Source organism: Hypanus sabinus, unplaced genomic scaffold (genome assembly GCF_030144855.1).
Source record: "Hypanus sabinus isolate sHypSab1 unplaced genomic scaffold, sHypSab1.hap1 scaffold_1667, whole genome shotgun sequence".
NCBI lineage: Eukaryota > Metazoa > Chordata > Chondrichthyes > Myliobatiformes > Dasyatidae > Hypanus > Hypanus sabinus.
The window spans coordinates 22,520-39,079 of NW_026779750.1; the positions used below are offsets into that span (position 1 = coordinate 22,520).

General features: G+C 46.8%; 1 protein-coding gene across 1 annotated transcript in view; it reads right to left on the reverse strand.

Moving 5' to 3' along the window:
- Positions 1-1,401: 1,401 nt before the first annotated feature.
- Positions 1,402-16,560, reverse strand: part of LOC132387262 (uncharacterized) — a 31,342-nt gene continuing 16,183 nt past the window's right edge. The window contains exons 6-7 of the mRNA XM_059959614.1: positions 8,563-9,208; positions 1,402-1,438 (exon numbers count right to left, since the gene is read on the reverse strand). Of these exons, the coding sequence (XP_059815597.1) occupies positions 1,402-1,438; positions 8,563-9,208 (683 nt within the window). The remainder of the gene's footprint in view (positions 1,439-8,562; positions 9,209-16,560) is intronic.

The window sequence follows — 16,560 nt, forward strand, 5'->3', positions numbered from 1 at the left end:
AGATCCCACAGGAGGAAGGGGAATGGGGAAGAGAGATCCCACAGGAGGAAGGGGGATGGGGAAGAGAGATCCCACGGGAGGAATTGGGATGGGGAAGAGAGATCCCACAGGAGGAAGTGGGATGGGGAAGAGAGATCCCACAGGAGGAAGGGGGATGGGGAAGAGAGATCCCACGGGGGGAAGTGGGATGGGGAAGAGACATCCCATGGGAGGAAGGGGGATGGGGAAGAGAGATTCCATGGGCGGAAGGAGGATGGGGGAGAGATATCCCATGGGTGGATTGCTACCCGTGCCACGTGCCAGTGAGGCTAGAAATAATGCAGCTAATGACGTGGATGAGGGGATGGTGCAGGAGGGAGGGGTTCATGTTTCTGGACAATTAGGCTTTCTTCCAGGGGAGGTGGGACCAGTTCAAATTGGGCAGTTTGCACCTGAACTGGAGGGGAACTAACATCCTTATCGGTAGGCTAGCAAGTTCTGCTCTGGGGGTTTTAAACAAGGTTGCAGGGGACGGGGCAGAGTGTTAGAGCAGATAGCGATGTGGAGGGGGATAATGGTCATGCGAGGACTGCCTGTATAGACAGATATCAATGGTTTTTACGTGATAGAAATGTTCTCAGGTGCATCTATTTCGATGCAAGGAGTATTGTGTGTAAGGCAGATGAGTTTAGGGCGTGGATTGGCACATGATGATTTCGACATTATTGCTATTAGTAAGACTTGGTTTGCAGGAGGGGCAGGACTGGCAGCTTCATGTTCCGAGGTTATGTTGTTTCAGACGTGATAGAGGGGGAGGGATGAAAGGGGGAGGAGTGGCATTACTAGTCAGGGGAATCTCACAGCTGTGTGCAGACGGGACAGCCCGGAGGGCTCGTCTACAGAGGCCGTATGGGTGGAGCTGAGGAACGGGAAAGCTGTGACCACACTAATAGGTTATTATTATATACGATCCAATAGTCAGAGAGGATCGGAGGAGCAAATCTGTAGAGAGTTAACACACCAATGTAAGAAACAGAAATTTGTAATCGTAGGGGATTTTAACTTCTCACATATTGACCTGGACTCCCACTCTGTGAAAGGGTTAAATGGTGTGGAGTTTGTCAAATGTGTTCAGGAAAGTTTTCTAAATCAATATATTGAGGTACCAACAAGAGAGGGTGCAGTACCTGATCTATTAGGGAATCCGACAGGTCAAGTGACAGAAGTATGTGTAAGCGAACATCTTGGGTCCAGTGACAATAAGGCCATTAGTTTCAAGATAATTATGGATAAGGATAGGACTGGTCCATCAGTTTAGGTTCTGAATTGGAGAAGGGCCAATTTTGTGGAAATGAAAGAGGATCTGGGAAGAGTGGATTGGGATAAGTTGTTTTCTGGCAATGATGTATTCAGTAAGTGGAGTTACTGAACTGCGCTTACATCCTGAGTTTGCATGTTCCTGCCAGGATTAAAGGCAAAGTTAACAGGGATAGGGAACCTTGTTTTTCAAGGGATATTGGAGATCTGGTTAAGTAGGTGTTTAGCAGGTACAGGCAACTAGGAACAAATGAGATACTTGAAGAGTATAGAGAATGTAAGGGAATACTAAAGAAGGAAATCAGGAAGGCAAAAAGAAGACATGAGGTTGTGTTGGCAAATAATGTGAAGGTAAACCCGAAGGGTTTTTACAAGTATTTTCAGAGTAAAAGGATAGTAAAGGACAAAATTGGTCCCCTAGAAGATCAGAGTGGTTGTCTACGTGGTCTGTGTGTGGAGCATCACGAGATGGGGAAGGTCTCAAACATTTTTTTTTGCGTCAGTGTCTACTTAGAAAACTGGCATAGTGGATATGGAATTAAAGGAAACAAACAGTATTGTCATGGAATGCGGCCAGTGAGTGAGTGGGCCAGTGAATGAGTGGAAATTTGAGGCTTTGACTCGGGAGAGTCTGGCAGTTTTGGCAATTGGACTGTGCAAATCAAGACAACGAAGATTTGAATAGCTCAGACTCAGCAGAAAGCAGCTGATTGACCAAGCAGTTTGAAAAGCTCAAGCAAATAAATAGAGGGGTAGCTCAAGCTGAGCAGCCCGTGGAAAGCGGCCAGTGAGTGAGTGGAGATTTGAGGCTTTGACAGGTCTTTACAATGCCTGCTGAGACGGTGATGTGCCTCTCCTGTGAGATGAGGCAGTCTTGGGGGAAATCCCCTCTCCCGCAGAGTCACATCTGCCAGAAGTGCTTGCGGCTGGGCGAGTGGAAGACCGTGTGAGGAATCTGGAGCAGCAGCTGGAGGACCTTCGACTCATAAGGGAGAATGAGGCAGTCATAGTTGAGAGCTACAGGGAGGTAGTCACACCTAGGCTGCCGGAAGCAGGTCGTTGGGTGACCGTCCGAGGGGGGAAAGCGAAGGAGAGTAGACAGGTAGTGCAGAGCACCCCTGCAGCCATTCCCCTGAATAATAAGTTCACCGTCCTGGATACTGTTGGTGAGGACGACCGACCAGTTGTGAGCCACGGTGGCAGGGCCTCTGGCACTGAGTCTGACCCTGTGGTGTAGAAGGGTGGGACGAAGTGGAGGAGAGCTGTCGTCATTGGATACTCTATAGACAGGGGGGCAGACAGGAGATTTTGCGGACATGAGAAGGAAACCCGCATGGTTTGTTGCTTCTCGGGTGCCAGGGTCCGGGATGTGTCTGACCGGGTACATGACATTCTGGTACGAGAGGGAAAGCAACTCGAAGTCGTGATACATATTGGTACCAACGACATAGACAGGAAGAGGGATGAGGTCCTAAAGTGTGAGTTTCGGGAACTAGGCAGAAGGCCGAAGAAGAGGACCTCAAGGGTGGCGTTCTCAGGATTGCTGCCAGTGCTACGTGATAGTGATGGTAAGAATTGGGGTAGATGGCAGTTGAATACGTGGCTGAGGAGTTGCTACAGAGGGCAGGGTTTTAGATTTTTGGACCATTGGGATCTCTTCTGGGGAAGGTGGGACCTGTACAGATTGGAACCTTGTTCAAAAATGGTAGTAGGGATAGTCCAGGTAATTATAGATCAGTGAGCCTTACATCTGGGTTGGGAAAGCTGTTGGAAAAGATTCTTAGAGATAGGATCTTTGGGCATTCAGAGTATCATGGTCTGATCAGGGACGGTCAGCATGGCTTTGTGAATAGCAGATCGTGCCTAACAAGCCTGATAGAGTTCTTTGTGGAGGTGACCAGGCCTATAGATGAGGGTAGTGCAGTGGATGTGATCTACAAGGATTTTAGTAAGGCATTTGACAAGGTTCCACACAGTAGGCTTATTCAGAAAGTCAGAAGGCATTGGATCCAGGGATGTTTGGGCAGTTGGATTAAGAATTGGCTTGCCTGCGGAAGGCAGATGGTCATGGCGGAGGTAGAACATTCATATTGGAGGGTTGTGACTAGTGGTGTCCCTCAAGGATCTGTTCTGGGACCTCTACTTTTTGTGATTTTTATTAACGACCTGGATGTGGGGGTAGAATGGTGGGTTGGTAAGTTTGCAGATGACACAAAGGTTGGTGGTGTTCTAGATAGTGTAGTGGATTGTCGAAGATTCCAGAGAGACATTGATAGGATGCAGAAGTGGACTGAGAAGTGGCAGATGGAGTTCAACCCGGAGAAGTGTGAAGTGGAACACTTCGGAAGGACAAACTCCAAGGCAGAGTACAAAGTAAATGGCCGTACAGTTGGTAATGTGGAGGAGCAGAGAGATCAGGGGATACATGTCCACAGATCCCTGAAAGTTGCCTCTCAGGTAGCAAGGGTAGTTAAGACAGTTTATGGGGTGTTAGCTTTCATAAGTCAATGGATAGAGTTTAAGAGACGCGATGTAATGATGCAGCTCTATAAAACTCTAGTTAGGCCACACTTGGAGTACTGCGCCCAGTTCCGGTCGCCTCACTATAGGAAGGATGTGGAAGCATTGGAAAGGGTACAGAGGAGATTTACCAGGATTCTGCCTGGTTTAGAGTCTAGGGTTTATGATCAGAGATGAAGGGAGCTAGGGCTTTTCTCTTTGGAGAGAAGGAGGATGAGAGGAGACATGATAGAGGTGTACAAGATATTAAGAGGAATAGACAGAGTGGACAGCCAGCGCCTCTTCCCCAGGGCACCACTGCTCAGTACAAGAGGACATGGCTTTAAGATAAGGGGAGGGAAGTTCAAGGGGCATATTAGAGGAAGGTTTTTCAGTCAGAGAGCGGTTGGTGCATGGAATGCACTGCCTGAGTCAGTGGTGGAGGCAGATACACTAGTGAAGTTTAAGAGACTACTACACAGGCATATGGAGGAATTTAAGGAGGGGGGTTATATGGCAGGCAGGGTTTGAGGGTTGGCACAACATTGTGGGCTGAAAGGCCTGTAATGTGCAGTACTATTCTGTGTCTTATGGAACATATAGAGATTAAAGAGGAGGAGGTGCGTACTGCCTTACAGCAAATAAAGGTAAATAAATCCCCCAGGCCTGACATGATATTTTCTTGGACCTTGAGAGAGACTAGTGTAGAAATTGCAGGGGTCCTGGCAGAAATATTTAAAATGTCCTTCGCCACAAGTGCGGTGCCGGAGGATTGGAGGGTAGCTCATGTTGTTCCGTTGTTTGAAAAAGTCTCCAAAAGTGCACCAGGTAATTACAGGCCAGTGAGCCTAACATCGGTGTTAGGTAAATTATTGGAAGGCGTTCTGAAAGATCGGATATACAAGGAGTTGGACAACCAAGGGCTGATTAAGGATAGTCAGCATGGCTTTGTTCATGGCAGATCGTGTTTAATGAATCCTGTAGAGTTTTTCGAGGAGGTTACCAAGAATGCACATGAAGGAAAGGCTGTGGATGTTGTCTACATGAACTTTAATAAGGCTTTTGACAAGATCCCACATGGGAGGTTAGTTCAGAAGTTTCGGACAGTAGGTATCCATGGAGAGTTTGTAGATTGGATTCAAAATTGTCTGTGTGTGAGAAGACAGAGAGAGGTAGTGGATCATTGCTTCTGAGACTGGAGGCCTGTGACTAATGGTGTGTCTCAGGGATCTGTGTGGTGACTATTGTTGTATGTTGTCTATATCAATGTACTAGATGATAGTGTGATAAGTTGGACCAGCAAGTTTGCTGATGACACTAAGATTGGAGGCGTTGTGGACAGCGAGGAAGGCTTTCAAAGCTTGCAGAGGGATCTGGACCAACTGGCAAAATGGGCCAGAAAATGGCAGATGGAATTTAATGCAGACAAGTGTGAGGTGTTCCATTTTGTAAGGACAAATCAAGGTAGGACATAGACAGTAAAGGGTAGGACACTGAGGAATGCGCAGGAAGAAAGGGATCTGGGAGTTCAGATACATAGTTCCCTGAAAGTGGCGTCACAGGGAGACAGGGTTGTAAAGAAGGCTTTTGGCATCCGGGCATTCATAAATCAAAGTTGAGTATAGGAGTTGGAAAGTTATGGTGAGGTTGTACAAGACATTGGTGAAGCCAGATTTGGAGGACTGTGTGCAGTTCTGGTCACTGAACTATAGGACCGAAATCGGTAAGACTGAAAGTGTGCAGAAAAGATCTGCGAGGATGTTGCCGGCTCTTCAGGAGTTGAGTTACAAGGAAGGATTGAACAGGTTAGGACTTTATTCCTTGGAGCGCAGAAGAATGAGGGGAGATTTGATAGAAGTTTACACAATTACGAGGGGAATAGACAGGGTAGATGCGAATGGGCTCTTTCCACACAGATTAGGAGAGATAAATTACAAAAGGACTTTGCTTCAGGGTGAAAGGGGAAAGGTTTAGGGGGAACGTCCTCACTCAGATAGTTGTGAGAATGTGGAACGAGCTGCCATCTGATGTGGAAAATGCGGACACACTTTGGTTTTAAGAATAAATCTGATAGATGCATGGATGGGAGAGGTCTGAAGGGTTATGGACTGGGTGCAGGTCAATGGGAGTAGCAGAATAAAGTTTTGGCACAGAGCAGAATGGCCGAATGGCTTGTTTTCTGTGCTGTTGTGTTCTATGATTTTACGATTCTATGAAGGAATATGGGGCGGACAGTTCCCACAGGAAGAAGGGGGATGGGGAAGACAGATCCCACAGGAGGAAGGGGGATGGTGTAGAGAGATCCGACTGGAGGAAGGAGGATGGGGAGGAGAGATCCAACAGGGGGGTGGGGGATGGGGAAGTGTGATCCCACAGGCAGAAGGCAGATGGGGTAGAGAGATCCGACAGGAGGAAGGGGGATGGGGAAGACAGATCCCACAGGCTGAAAGTGGAATGGGAAGGGATACGTGGAGGGAAGGGAATGGGGAAGAGAGATCCTACAGGAGGATGTGGAATGGGGAAGAGAGATCCCACAGGAGGAAGGGGAATGGGGAAGATAGATCCCACAGGCTGAAAGTGGAATGGGAAGGGATACCAGTGGAGGGAAGGGAATGGGGAAGAGAGATCCTACAGGAGGAAGTGGAATGGGGAAGAGAGATCCCTCAGGAGGAAGGGGGATGGGGAAAAGAGATCTGGCAGGAAGAAGGGGAATGGGGAAGAGATATCCCACAGGATGAAAGGGGAATGGGGAGGAGAGATCCAACAGGACAGAGGGGGATGGGGAAGTGAGATCCCACAGGATGAAGGGGGTTTGCGATGAGAGATCCCTTAGGCGGATGGGGGATGGGGAAAGGAGATCTGACAGAAGAAAGGGGGATGGGAAGGGATGCCACTGGAGGGAAGGGAATGGGGAAGAGAGAACCCACAGGAGGAAGGGGAATGGGGAAGAAAGATCCCGCAGGAAGGCGTGTGGGGAAAAGACATTCCACTGGAGGATGAGGAAAGGGTAATAGAGAGCCCACAGGAGGAATGGGGATGGGGACGAGATCCCTAAGAATCGAAGGGGGATTGGGATAAGAGGTCCCATAGGAGGATTCCAAGGGTAAACGATAATCCGACAAGACGAGAGGATGCAGAAAATTTTTGTACGTGTGTGTTGGGTCTGAACAGAGACCCAGAGGAGATGCGGCCTCGCTCTCTGTGTATCTGGTAGTGAGCAAAGTCACAAACAGGAAAGGGCAGGGGAGGGCAATCTGACAATGGTATTTCTTTCCTTCTCACTGGGACAGTCTGCAGACGGCCTCTTGTCCCTCACCGGGAAGGGGGTGTGAATCTTTGACCCATCTGCTGCAGTCAGTGTCGGTCTGGGTGTCAGTAACAGTGAGAAGGAACATTGTCAATGGTCGTGTCACAGGCAGCAGGAAACACAGCCATTCCTGTGATTTACTACCATTAAACCAATGGTCGTTGTTCACTGATCTGATGAAGTCTTCAACATCCCTTCACAAGGAACCACAGAACCCTCCTGTCCTTGGGGAATTAGTGACCGATCCCCTGGGCATTTGTCACAATTCTTCACAATCTGATTTATCACAGTTTAACCCAAATCCCTTTACATTGAAATGACACAATAGAACAGTTTCACAGTTCCGAGTGAGAGATAAATCAAGTTACCTCAACTCCTGGCACTTGTGCAGCCCGGGTCCCAGCCGCTGGATTCCTTCACACTGAATGTGGCAGCCCTCCAGGTCGAGGTGTTTTATTGTATCACAGAGTCCGATGGCATGAGACAGGACCGCGCAGTCAATCGGGGTCAGTGTCATTCCATTGAATGAAAGTGTTTCCACAGATTCCAGTGTTTCCTGAGCCAGTCCACGATTCTGAGACTCAAACAGGTAGTGCAATGTGTTCAGGAGGCTCCTTTTACCAGCTTCACTCCCTGTGTTTCCAATCTGACGTTTAACCTCCTCCTTCACCCAGTCAATCACCCGGCAGGTTGTTTCATGAGGAAATGGACCCAGAAACTCCACCAGGCCCCGAGCTGTCATTGGAGAGGAGAGACCAGCAACAAAACGGAGAAATACCTCAAATCGCCCATCTGTCGTGTTGTGGGCTTTAGTGAGGAATTTCAGGATATTCCCGGGATGTGGATTCAGGAATTGTGCGACCGCAGCTGCAAACTCTTGGATGGTGAGGTGTGGGAATGTGTACACCACGCTCTGGGCAGAATCCTCTCTCTCCAAAAGCTCCATCAGGAACCCGGACAGGAACTGGGAAGGCTGAAGATTGTACTTGATCAAATCTCCATCTGTAAACACAATCTTCTTCCCGGACACTCCTCTGAAGGCCATCTGACCAACCCTGAGTAACACATCACGGGGTCTCTCAATCTCACGGCCGTGGTTTTTCAGGATGTTGTAAATATAGTAGGAGTACAGTTGGGTGATGGTCTTGGGAACTCGCTGTGGGTCCCTGACTCTTTGTGTGAAGAAGGGGCCCAGTGCCAGAGCGAGGATCCAGCAGTAGGAGGGGTTGTAGGTCATGGTGTACAGGATCTCGTTCTCCTTCACATAATTGAAAACAGCTTCCGCCACCGTCTGATCTTCAAAATGTCTGATGAAATATTCCTTCCTTTCCTCATCAACAAATCCCAGAATTTCAGCCCAGACACTGATATCCGCCTTTTTCAATAAATGTAACGCAGTGGGGCGAGTGGTCACCAGCACTGAACACCCTGGGAGCAGCTTGCCCTGGATTAAACTGTACACAATGTCCGACACTTCACACTTCCACTCGGGATCTGAGCACTTGTGCTTAAGATCTGCATCTCTCCGACTGTCCGCAAAATCGATTTTGTGTTTGAATTCATCTGAACCATCGAATATAAACAGTAATCCCTCTGGGTTCTTCCAGACTTCTCTCAGGATATTCCCAAAGTAAGGATACTGATCCAGAATCAGTTCCTTCAGGTTTATTCGACAGTCAATACTGTTTAAATCTCGGAATTTGAAACTGAAGACAAACTGGAACTGTTGGTATATTTTCCCCATGGCCCAGTCATAAACAATCTTTTGTACCATCGTTGTTTTCCCGATCCCCGGGACTCCGGCCACTGCTGCTGAACTCCCAGATCTGGATTTACTCCGGGAAAAGCTGCTCTGGAATAACTGATCAGTACGGATTTTTTCCAGCTGTCTGCGGAGTTGTTTCTCTCTATAATCCTCATGGTCTCTGCCTCTTGCCAGCAGCTCATGTTCCACCAGTCTCCAATCTCGAACAGTAGAAATGACCGTGAGCTCAGCGTATCGATCAGCCAGCTGGAAAACCTTCACCTTCTCCGTCATCAGGATCGTGTTCACTCTCAGTGTTTCAGTTCGTGTCCGCAGAGTCTCCTTGTGTTTCTGTTGGACATCTTCCATGGGAACAGAGAACATATTCAAAACGTTAAATGGCTTATCTGACAAAGAACTTTATAATGGTATTTCAGCATTCAGTGTTTGAGATTACATGAATAAATTCAATGCTTCCATGGATATTAGAACAGAAAGTAAAATTCTGTTTGCAGGCACAGAATTGACAGCAATGGATGTCCCTGAAATTGTCCAATCCTCACGTTCTGGTTCTAGTTATTTGTGAAGGTGAACATTCCCCTGATTGCACTTTCTGAGGAAGCTTAAACAAGCATCACTCCCCACTAACATCTTATCTACATTCTACAGAGGCGTGGTTGAGATTGTACTGACCTTTTGCATCACAACCTGGTACTCTAGCTGCAGTGCTGCCGACAAAAAAGCCTTGCAGGGGGTGGTTCGGGGAGCAGAGAAGGTTATTGGGGTCTCCCTACCTTCTTCCAAGACCTCTTTCAACGTCGATGCCTCCAGAAGACACGGTACATCATTAACAACCCCTCACACCCTCTCCATGAACTGTTTGTTCTTCTGCCATCAGGTAAACGTTACAGGAGCATCAAAACTAAAACCACAAGGCTACTAAACAGCTTCCTCCCACAGGCAGTCAGACTGCTAAATCTGACTCTGCTTTGGACACTTTTAACTTGCACCGGACACTTATAACTTGATTTAAAGCAACATGTGGCTGTTGTGTTTTATTTTTTATTGTTGTGTTTATTATTTAGTGTTGCGTTTGTTATGTTATGATTGCACTGCTCCTGGGAACCGCTGTCTCATTCTACCCTGCAGAGCTGATGTACGGTTGGAACGACAATAAAGTTTTTGGATCTTGAATATCCTATTGCAATCCTGACTGCACCTCCCATTACAACAACATTTCACTATATTTAAAGCATTGTTTGACTCATTAACAGACGATGTTAATGTTGATCTGGTGTGGAACTATGGAGAGCAGGTCACTGTGCATTTTGGCAAGGCTGCACACTGGGGAGTCACAGGTGTCCACTGCTCTTGCATCAAAACAGGAGCAGAATACGCGGGAAATACTCAAGTCGGGCAGCGTCTGGGGGAGAATCACAGTGAAGTTGTGGATCGATAACCCATCGGAATGACAGAGATGAAAATGGGTAGTTTTCAATCGCAGTGATGGAGGATTGGTGGAAAGGAATCTCTGTTAATGGAAGAAGCCACAAGGGTCTGTCTCAGTGATGTACATCGTGTCTGTGGGAGAGGGTGGTGAAGTGTTGGCAACTGCTACTCATCAGTCTTGCTGTGGGGGTGTGGGGCGCTGTCTTAGGAGGCCTCCGTCTGTCAGAGTCGACCATGGATGTCCTGCCCCTGCAAGCCGGGACACTCCGATATGGAGAGGAAGCTTCTGCCGATGTTGCAAGCTCCCTCTCTCCATGCATCTGATGTACACAAAGGAACGACATAGACTGACACAGCTTGGCACCAGAGGTGTCGCAGGAGATGCCAGTCTGCGTTGAACACCATTTAACACTGACTCAGGGACTCCAGCTCCAGGCTTTCCCATTGGGTTTACTCCCAAACTCTTCCCCATGAGGGGTTACAGTTACAAGGCAGTGGAGTTTTGAGATCAGAGTTTTCTTGTTCCTGGGTGAGCTGTCAATCACAGCCAACAAGCCCCATCTGCCCAAAGTGACTGGTTGTAAGGCACCAGAAACCCACCTCTGCCTCTTCGCCTGTCAGAAGAAACGCTTCCACCGGGATTAGTGGCTAAACTGCACGTGAAGGCCAGGAGCTGGACAGAGGCTACTCGCCACTGGGAGCATTTAATAGGTTGTGGCAGCTCATCCGCACTGTCACCCCCCTCCCCCCCGGTTATAACAATCTTAAGCAACCGAGGGGCGATGTATTATTGACAATGAATCGGTAAATTGGTTTATTATTGTGACATGCACCACTGTAAAATGGAAAACTTTTCTGCATACGATCCAAATAGATCATTACATCACATCGGTGCAATGAGGTTGTACAAGGAATAATGGAACAGAATAGTTCAGGGAAACAGTGTTTCAGTTGCCGAGAAAATGCAGTGCAGGCAGACGGTAAGGTAGAAGGCCAAAGGATCATTGGGAGGTCAGCGTTGAGTTTTTTTGGGGCTATGTTCCTAAACTGTAGAATTCAACAGCTTAAACTACAGTACTGTGCAGAAGTCTGAGGTGTATATTAGGACTGACACATTCTGTCTTTTGTTTTCTAGTTTGCACTTTATCCCGTTGTGATGCGGTTTGAACGGCATCGTCTGGATGAAAGGTGCTTTATAAATAAGTCATTATTATTTTTATTATTATTATTATTATCTTAGCCTAAACTGGTAAAACTTGAGGTACAGGCATAGCCAAGCACACACATGTCTCAATTGATAGGAGATTTCAGACTATTCTCGTGGTGTATAGTGTTATGGCTTTTCGAAGATTTACACTAGTATCGCCGTGTGGGCCTAATTTATTAATACTATTCTGTAAAGCCTTTAGGATGATACCAGTTATCGATATTACGATTGGGATAAATAATACCCTGTTCGTGTTCCATAGTCTTTCATTTTGCCCTTTCAATTCAATATATTTCTGGTATATTTTTTTTTACTAATTCATTTCTGTAAGTTATGTGTGTTTGGAATGGCTATATATATTTAAAAGGTTGCTTTTGCTTGTTTATCCTATCTGAAATAATGATCGGATGCAGTATGATATGAAGGACTCTAACTCCAAAAGTGGAAGAGGCTTGTATATTTAGTAAATTATGGGGTTTTTCATCAGTTGTAGTTTAAGCAATGTTTTTGTGGATGTTGTTCGCCATTTTATTTTGCTTGTGCAAGTAATGAGATTCAGTTGAACTGCAGGATCTTTTAAAGTCGGATTGTTTGTAGTTTCTCTTATAATTTTCAGCATATATCGTCTTGGACCTATTAGTCGTTTATTCTGTATTATTGATAACTACATGTGTCAACAACCTTGTCCTGTATTGCTGCAATGATCCCTTCTGTTTCTGGGAAGAAGTCTCCAACTCTGAGACAGGAGCTCGACACTTCCTTGTCGACATCTATGTCAATAGAGCTAATTGTGGATTTCAGAAAAGGCAAGATGAGGGAACACGACACACCAGTCCTCACAGAGGGATTTGATGTGGAAAGAGTGAGCAATTCCAAATTCCTGGCTGTCAATATCTCCGAGTATCTAACCTGGACCCAATATATCGATGCAGCTGCAGAGAAGGCACAACAGTGGCAATATTTCATCAGGAGTTTTCAACATCACTTGAATATTTCTACAGGTGTAACTTGCAGAGCATTGTAACTGTCTGCATCACCGTCTGGTTCACGAGGAACGGAGTAAGGTGCACACTCAACGATTCAGGAGCAACTTCTCCTCTACCATGCAGCTTCCGAATGGACATTGAACCCATCGATACTGCCTCACTAATCTCTTTTTAAATTTCTATTTCTGCACTACTTATTTAGTTTAATATTTCATATAATCACACAGACATGCACAGCTATATATGTTCAACTTCCAGGCCCTGAAGCCACTTCGCTGCTCAGCCAGATCCACCGTCTGACAGGCCACATGCCTCGCATGGACAACTCCAGGTTACCGAAAGCAGTACACTACGGAGAACTCTCTCAGGGCAAGAGAGATCGTGGTGTCCCGCGCAGGAGGTACAAGGGCCAAATTAAGCAGAGGCTCTCTCAGGCAAATATGGAGGTCAACGAGTGGCAGCCGCTGATCCACGGAAAAGCCAAGAATTTTGAGGAACCCAGAAGAGCGAGTGCTGAAAAGAAAAGGGGATGCAAGAAGGATCCAACTACCCAAGCGCCTACATCCCAGCTGTCCCTCTGTCCCAACTGCTCCCGAGTCCACAGATTCAGAATTGGCCCCTACCGTCACCAACAATCGTGTCGTCATCCACTACCACCCCACCCCCTCACACACACACACACACACACACACACACACACACACACACACACACACACACACACACACACACACACACACACACACACACACACACACACACACACACACCTATTTGGGAAGAAAACAGGATTTAAGGTATGTTTCATGATCATTAATGCTTGGTGGAACCCCGGAATGTCCATGCCCTCAAACCCTTTTGTTCCCCGGATCTGGAGTACCTGGTGCTGTTGTGTAAACCTTTCCGGCTGCCAAGGGAGTTCCCGGCTGTTATTATCGCAGCTGTGTAATAACAACATCTCCCATTTGTGTGTTATTGTCACAGAGGGGAGATGATTTCCTTCAGGAATCGGTCAGGACTTCCCAAACCACAAAATTTGTAACAACAGTTCTGTGTGAACAGCACTTGCCATGTGACCGACTGCTTACATTGCCGGTGATCAGCAGGAGCTCAAGAAATTCAGCTCCGATCTGTGCAAAGTCATCCAGGTAGCGAAACGACAATACAGAGATCGTATTCAGGCACAGCTCTCCACCAACAACACACACAGCTTATGGCAAGCTCTGCACCCCAATGCAGACTTCAGAGCTAAGTGCAGTGGTGCTGCCAACATCGCTGCCTGTCTCCCAGAGGATCTAAGTCTCTTTACGCTCGGTTCGATATCGCCAACACTGAGACCCCGGGGAGAGCCGACAAAGCGACCTGCACATTGGTCATTTCTGAGGCTGAAGTTCGCAGGTGTTTCCAACGAGTGGACAGTCGCAAGCCTGCGGGACCGGACGGCGTCCCAGGGCGGGTACTCAGGATGCGCGCGCCACAACCGGCAGGTGTATTTACGGATATTTTTAATCTCACCCTCTCCCAGTGTAGAGTTCCCTCCTGCTTCAAATCATCCACCATTGTTCCTGTACCTAAAACGACTAAGGCAACATGTCTGAACGTCTGGCGTCCTGTCGCACTCACCTCAGTAATAAGCAAATGCTTTGAGAGACTGGTCAAGGACTGCATCTGCAGCTTGTTACCACCCACACTGGACCCCCTACAATTCACCTACCGACACAACCGATCAACAGATGACACAACAGCCACTGCTCTGCACACCTCCTTAAACATCTGGAGAAGAGGGATGCTTGTGTGAGAATGATGTTATTAGACTACAGTTCAGCATTCAATACCACCATTCCCTCCAGGCTTGACAAGAAGCTCAGAGACCTCGGCCTTCACCCTGCCTTGTGCAGCTGGGTCCTGGACTTCCTGTCAGATCACCGGCAAGTGGTAAGAGTGGGCTCCCTCACCTCTGAACCTCAACACAGGAGCCGCTCAGGGCTGTGTCCTAAGCTCCCTCCTTTACTCTCTGTATGCGCATGACTGTGTCGCTACCCACAGCTCCAAACTGCTAATTAAATTTGCTGAGGATACTATATTTATTGGCCAAATCTCAAATAATAACGAGGCAGCCTACACAGAACAATTCACCACCCCGACACAGTGTTGACAGGAAAACAACTTCTCCCTCAATGTCGCAAAAACAAAGGAGCTGGATGCAATGTCTCAAAGACAAGAGGAATGGAGACGGGCCAACCCCTATTGACATCAATGGATCTGGGGTTGAGAGAGTGAACAGCTTCAAGTTCCTCGGCGTTCACATCACTGAGGACCTCACGTGGTCTGTACACATCAACTGTGTAGTGAAAAAAGGCACAACAGCACCTCTTTCACCTCAGATAGAACCATAGAACATTACAGCACAGAAACAGGCTTTTTGGTCCTTCTTGGCTGTGCCGAACCATTTTTCTGCCTAGTCCCACTGACCTGCACCTGGACGATATCTCTCCAGACCCCTCTCATCCATATACCTGTCCAGGTTTTCCTTAAATGTCAAAGTGATCCCGTATTCACCACTCCATCTGACAGCTCATTCCACACTCCCACCACTCTCTGTGTGAAGCAGCTCCCCCCTTAATGTTCCCTTTAAATGTTTCCCCTTTCACCCTTAACCCATGACCTCTGATTTCTTTTCTCCCCTAGCCTCAGTGGAAAAAGTCAGCTTGTATTCCCTCTATCTGTACCCATCATAATTTTATACACCTCTATCAAATCACCTCCCATTCTCCTACATGCCAGGGAATAAAGTCCTAACCTATTCAAACTTTCCCTGTAACTCTGTTTCTCAAGTCCCGGCAACATCTTTGTAAACCTTCTCCGCACTCTTACAACATTATTAATATCTTTCCTGTAATTAGGTGACCAAAACTGCATACAATACTCCAAATTCGGTCTCACCAATGTCTTATACAACCTCACCATTACAGTCCAACTCTTATACTCAGTACTTTGATTTATGTTTTATGATTTATAAAGCTCTCTTTATGACCCTATCTACTTGTGACGCCACTTTTAGGGAATTATGTATCTATACTCCCAGATCCCTCTGTTCTACTGCCCTCCTCAGTGTCCTACCATTTACCTTGTATGTTCTAACTTGGTTTGAGCTTCCGAAGTGCAATACCTCACACTTGTCCGCATTAAACTCCATCTGCGGTTTTCCAGTCAATTCCTCCAACTGGTCCAAATCCCTCTGCAAGCTTTGAAAACCTTCCTCATCGTCCACTACACCTCCAATCTTTGTATCATCAGCAAATTTGCTGATCCAATTTGCCACATTCTCATCCAGATCATTGAGATAGATGACAAATAACTGGACCAAGCACTGATCCCCATGGCACATCACTAGTCTCAGGCCTCCACTCAGAGTAGCAATCCACCACTACCACTCTCTGGCTTCTTCCATTGAGCCAATGTTTAATCCAATTTACTACCTCTCCATGTATATCTAGCGACTGAATCTTCCTAACTAACCTCCCATGCGGGACCTTATCAAAGGCTTTACTGAAGTCCATGTATACAACATCCACTGCCTTCCCTTCATCCACTTTCCTGGTAACTTTCTCGAAAAACTCTAATAGATTGGTTAACCATGATCTACCACGCACAAGGCCATACTGACTTTTTCTAATAAGTCCCTGTCTATCCAAATACCTGGAGACCCTATCTCTTAGTATTCCTTCCATTAATTTACCTACTACCGATGTCAAACTTAGCAGCCTATAATTTCACGGCTTACTTTTTGAGCCTTTTTTAAACAACGGAACTACATGAGCTATCCTCCAATCCTCTGGCACTCGATCAGTGGATATCGACATCAGGTCATGCGGATTTATCTACTCTGATTTGCCGCAAGCACCTCCTCTTATTTAATCTGTATAAGTTCCATAACCTCCCTACTTGTTTGCCTTGTTTCCATAGACTCCATTCCATTTTCCTTAGTAAATACAGATGCAAAAAACCCATTTAACATCTCTCCCATTTCTTTTGGTTCCATACATAGCCGACCACTCTGATCTTCAAGAGG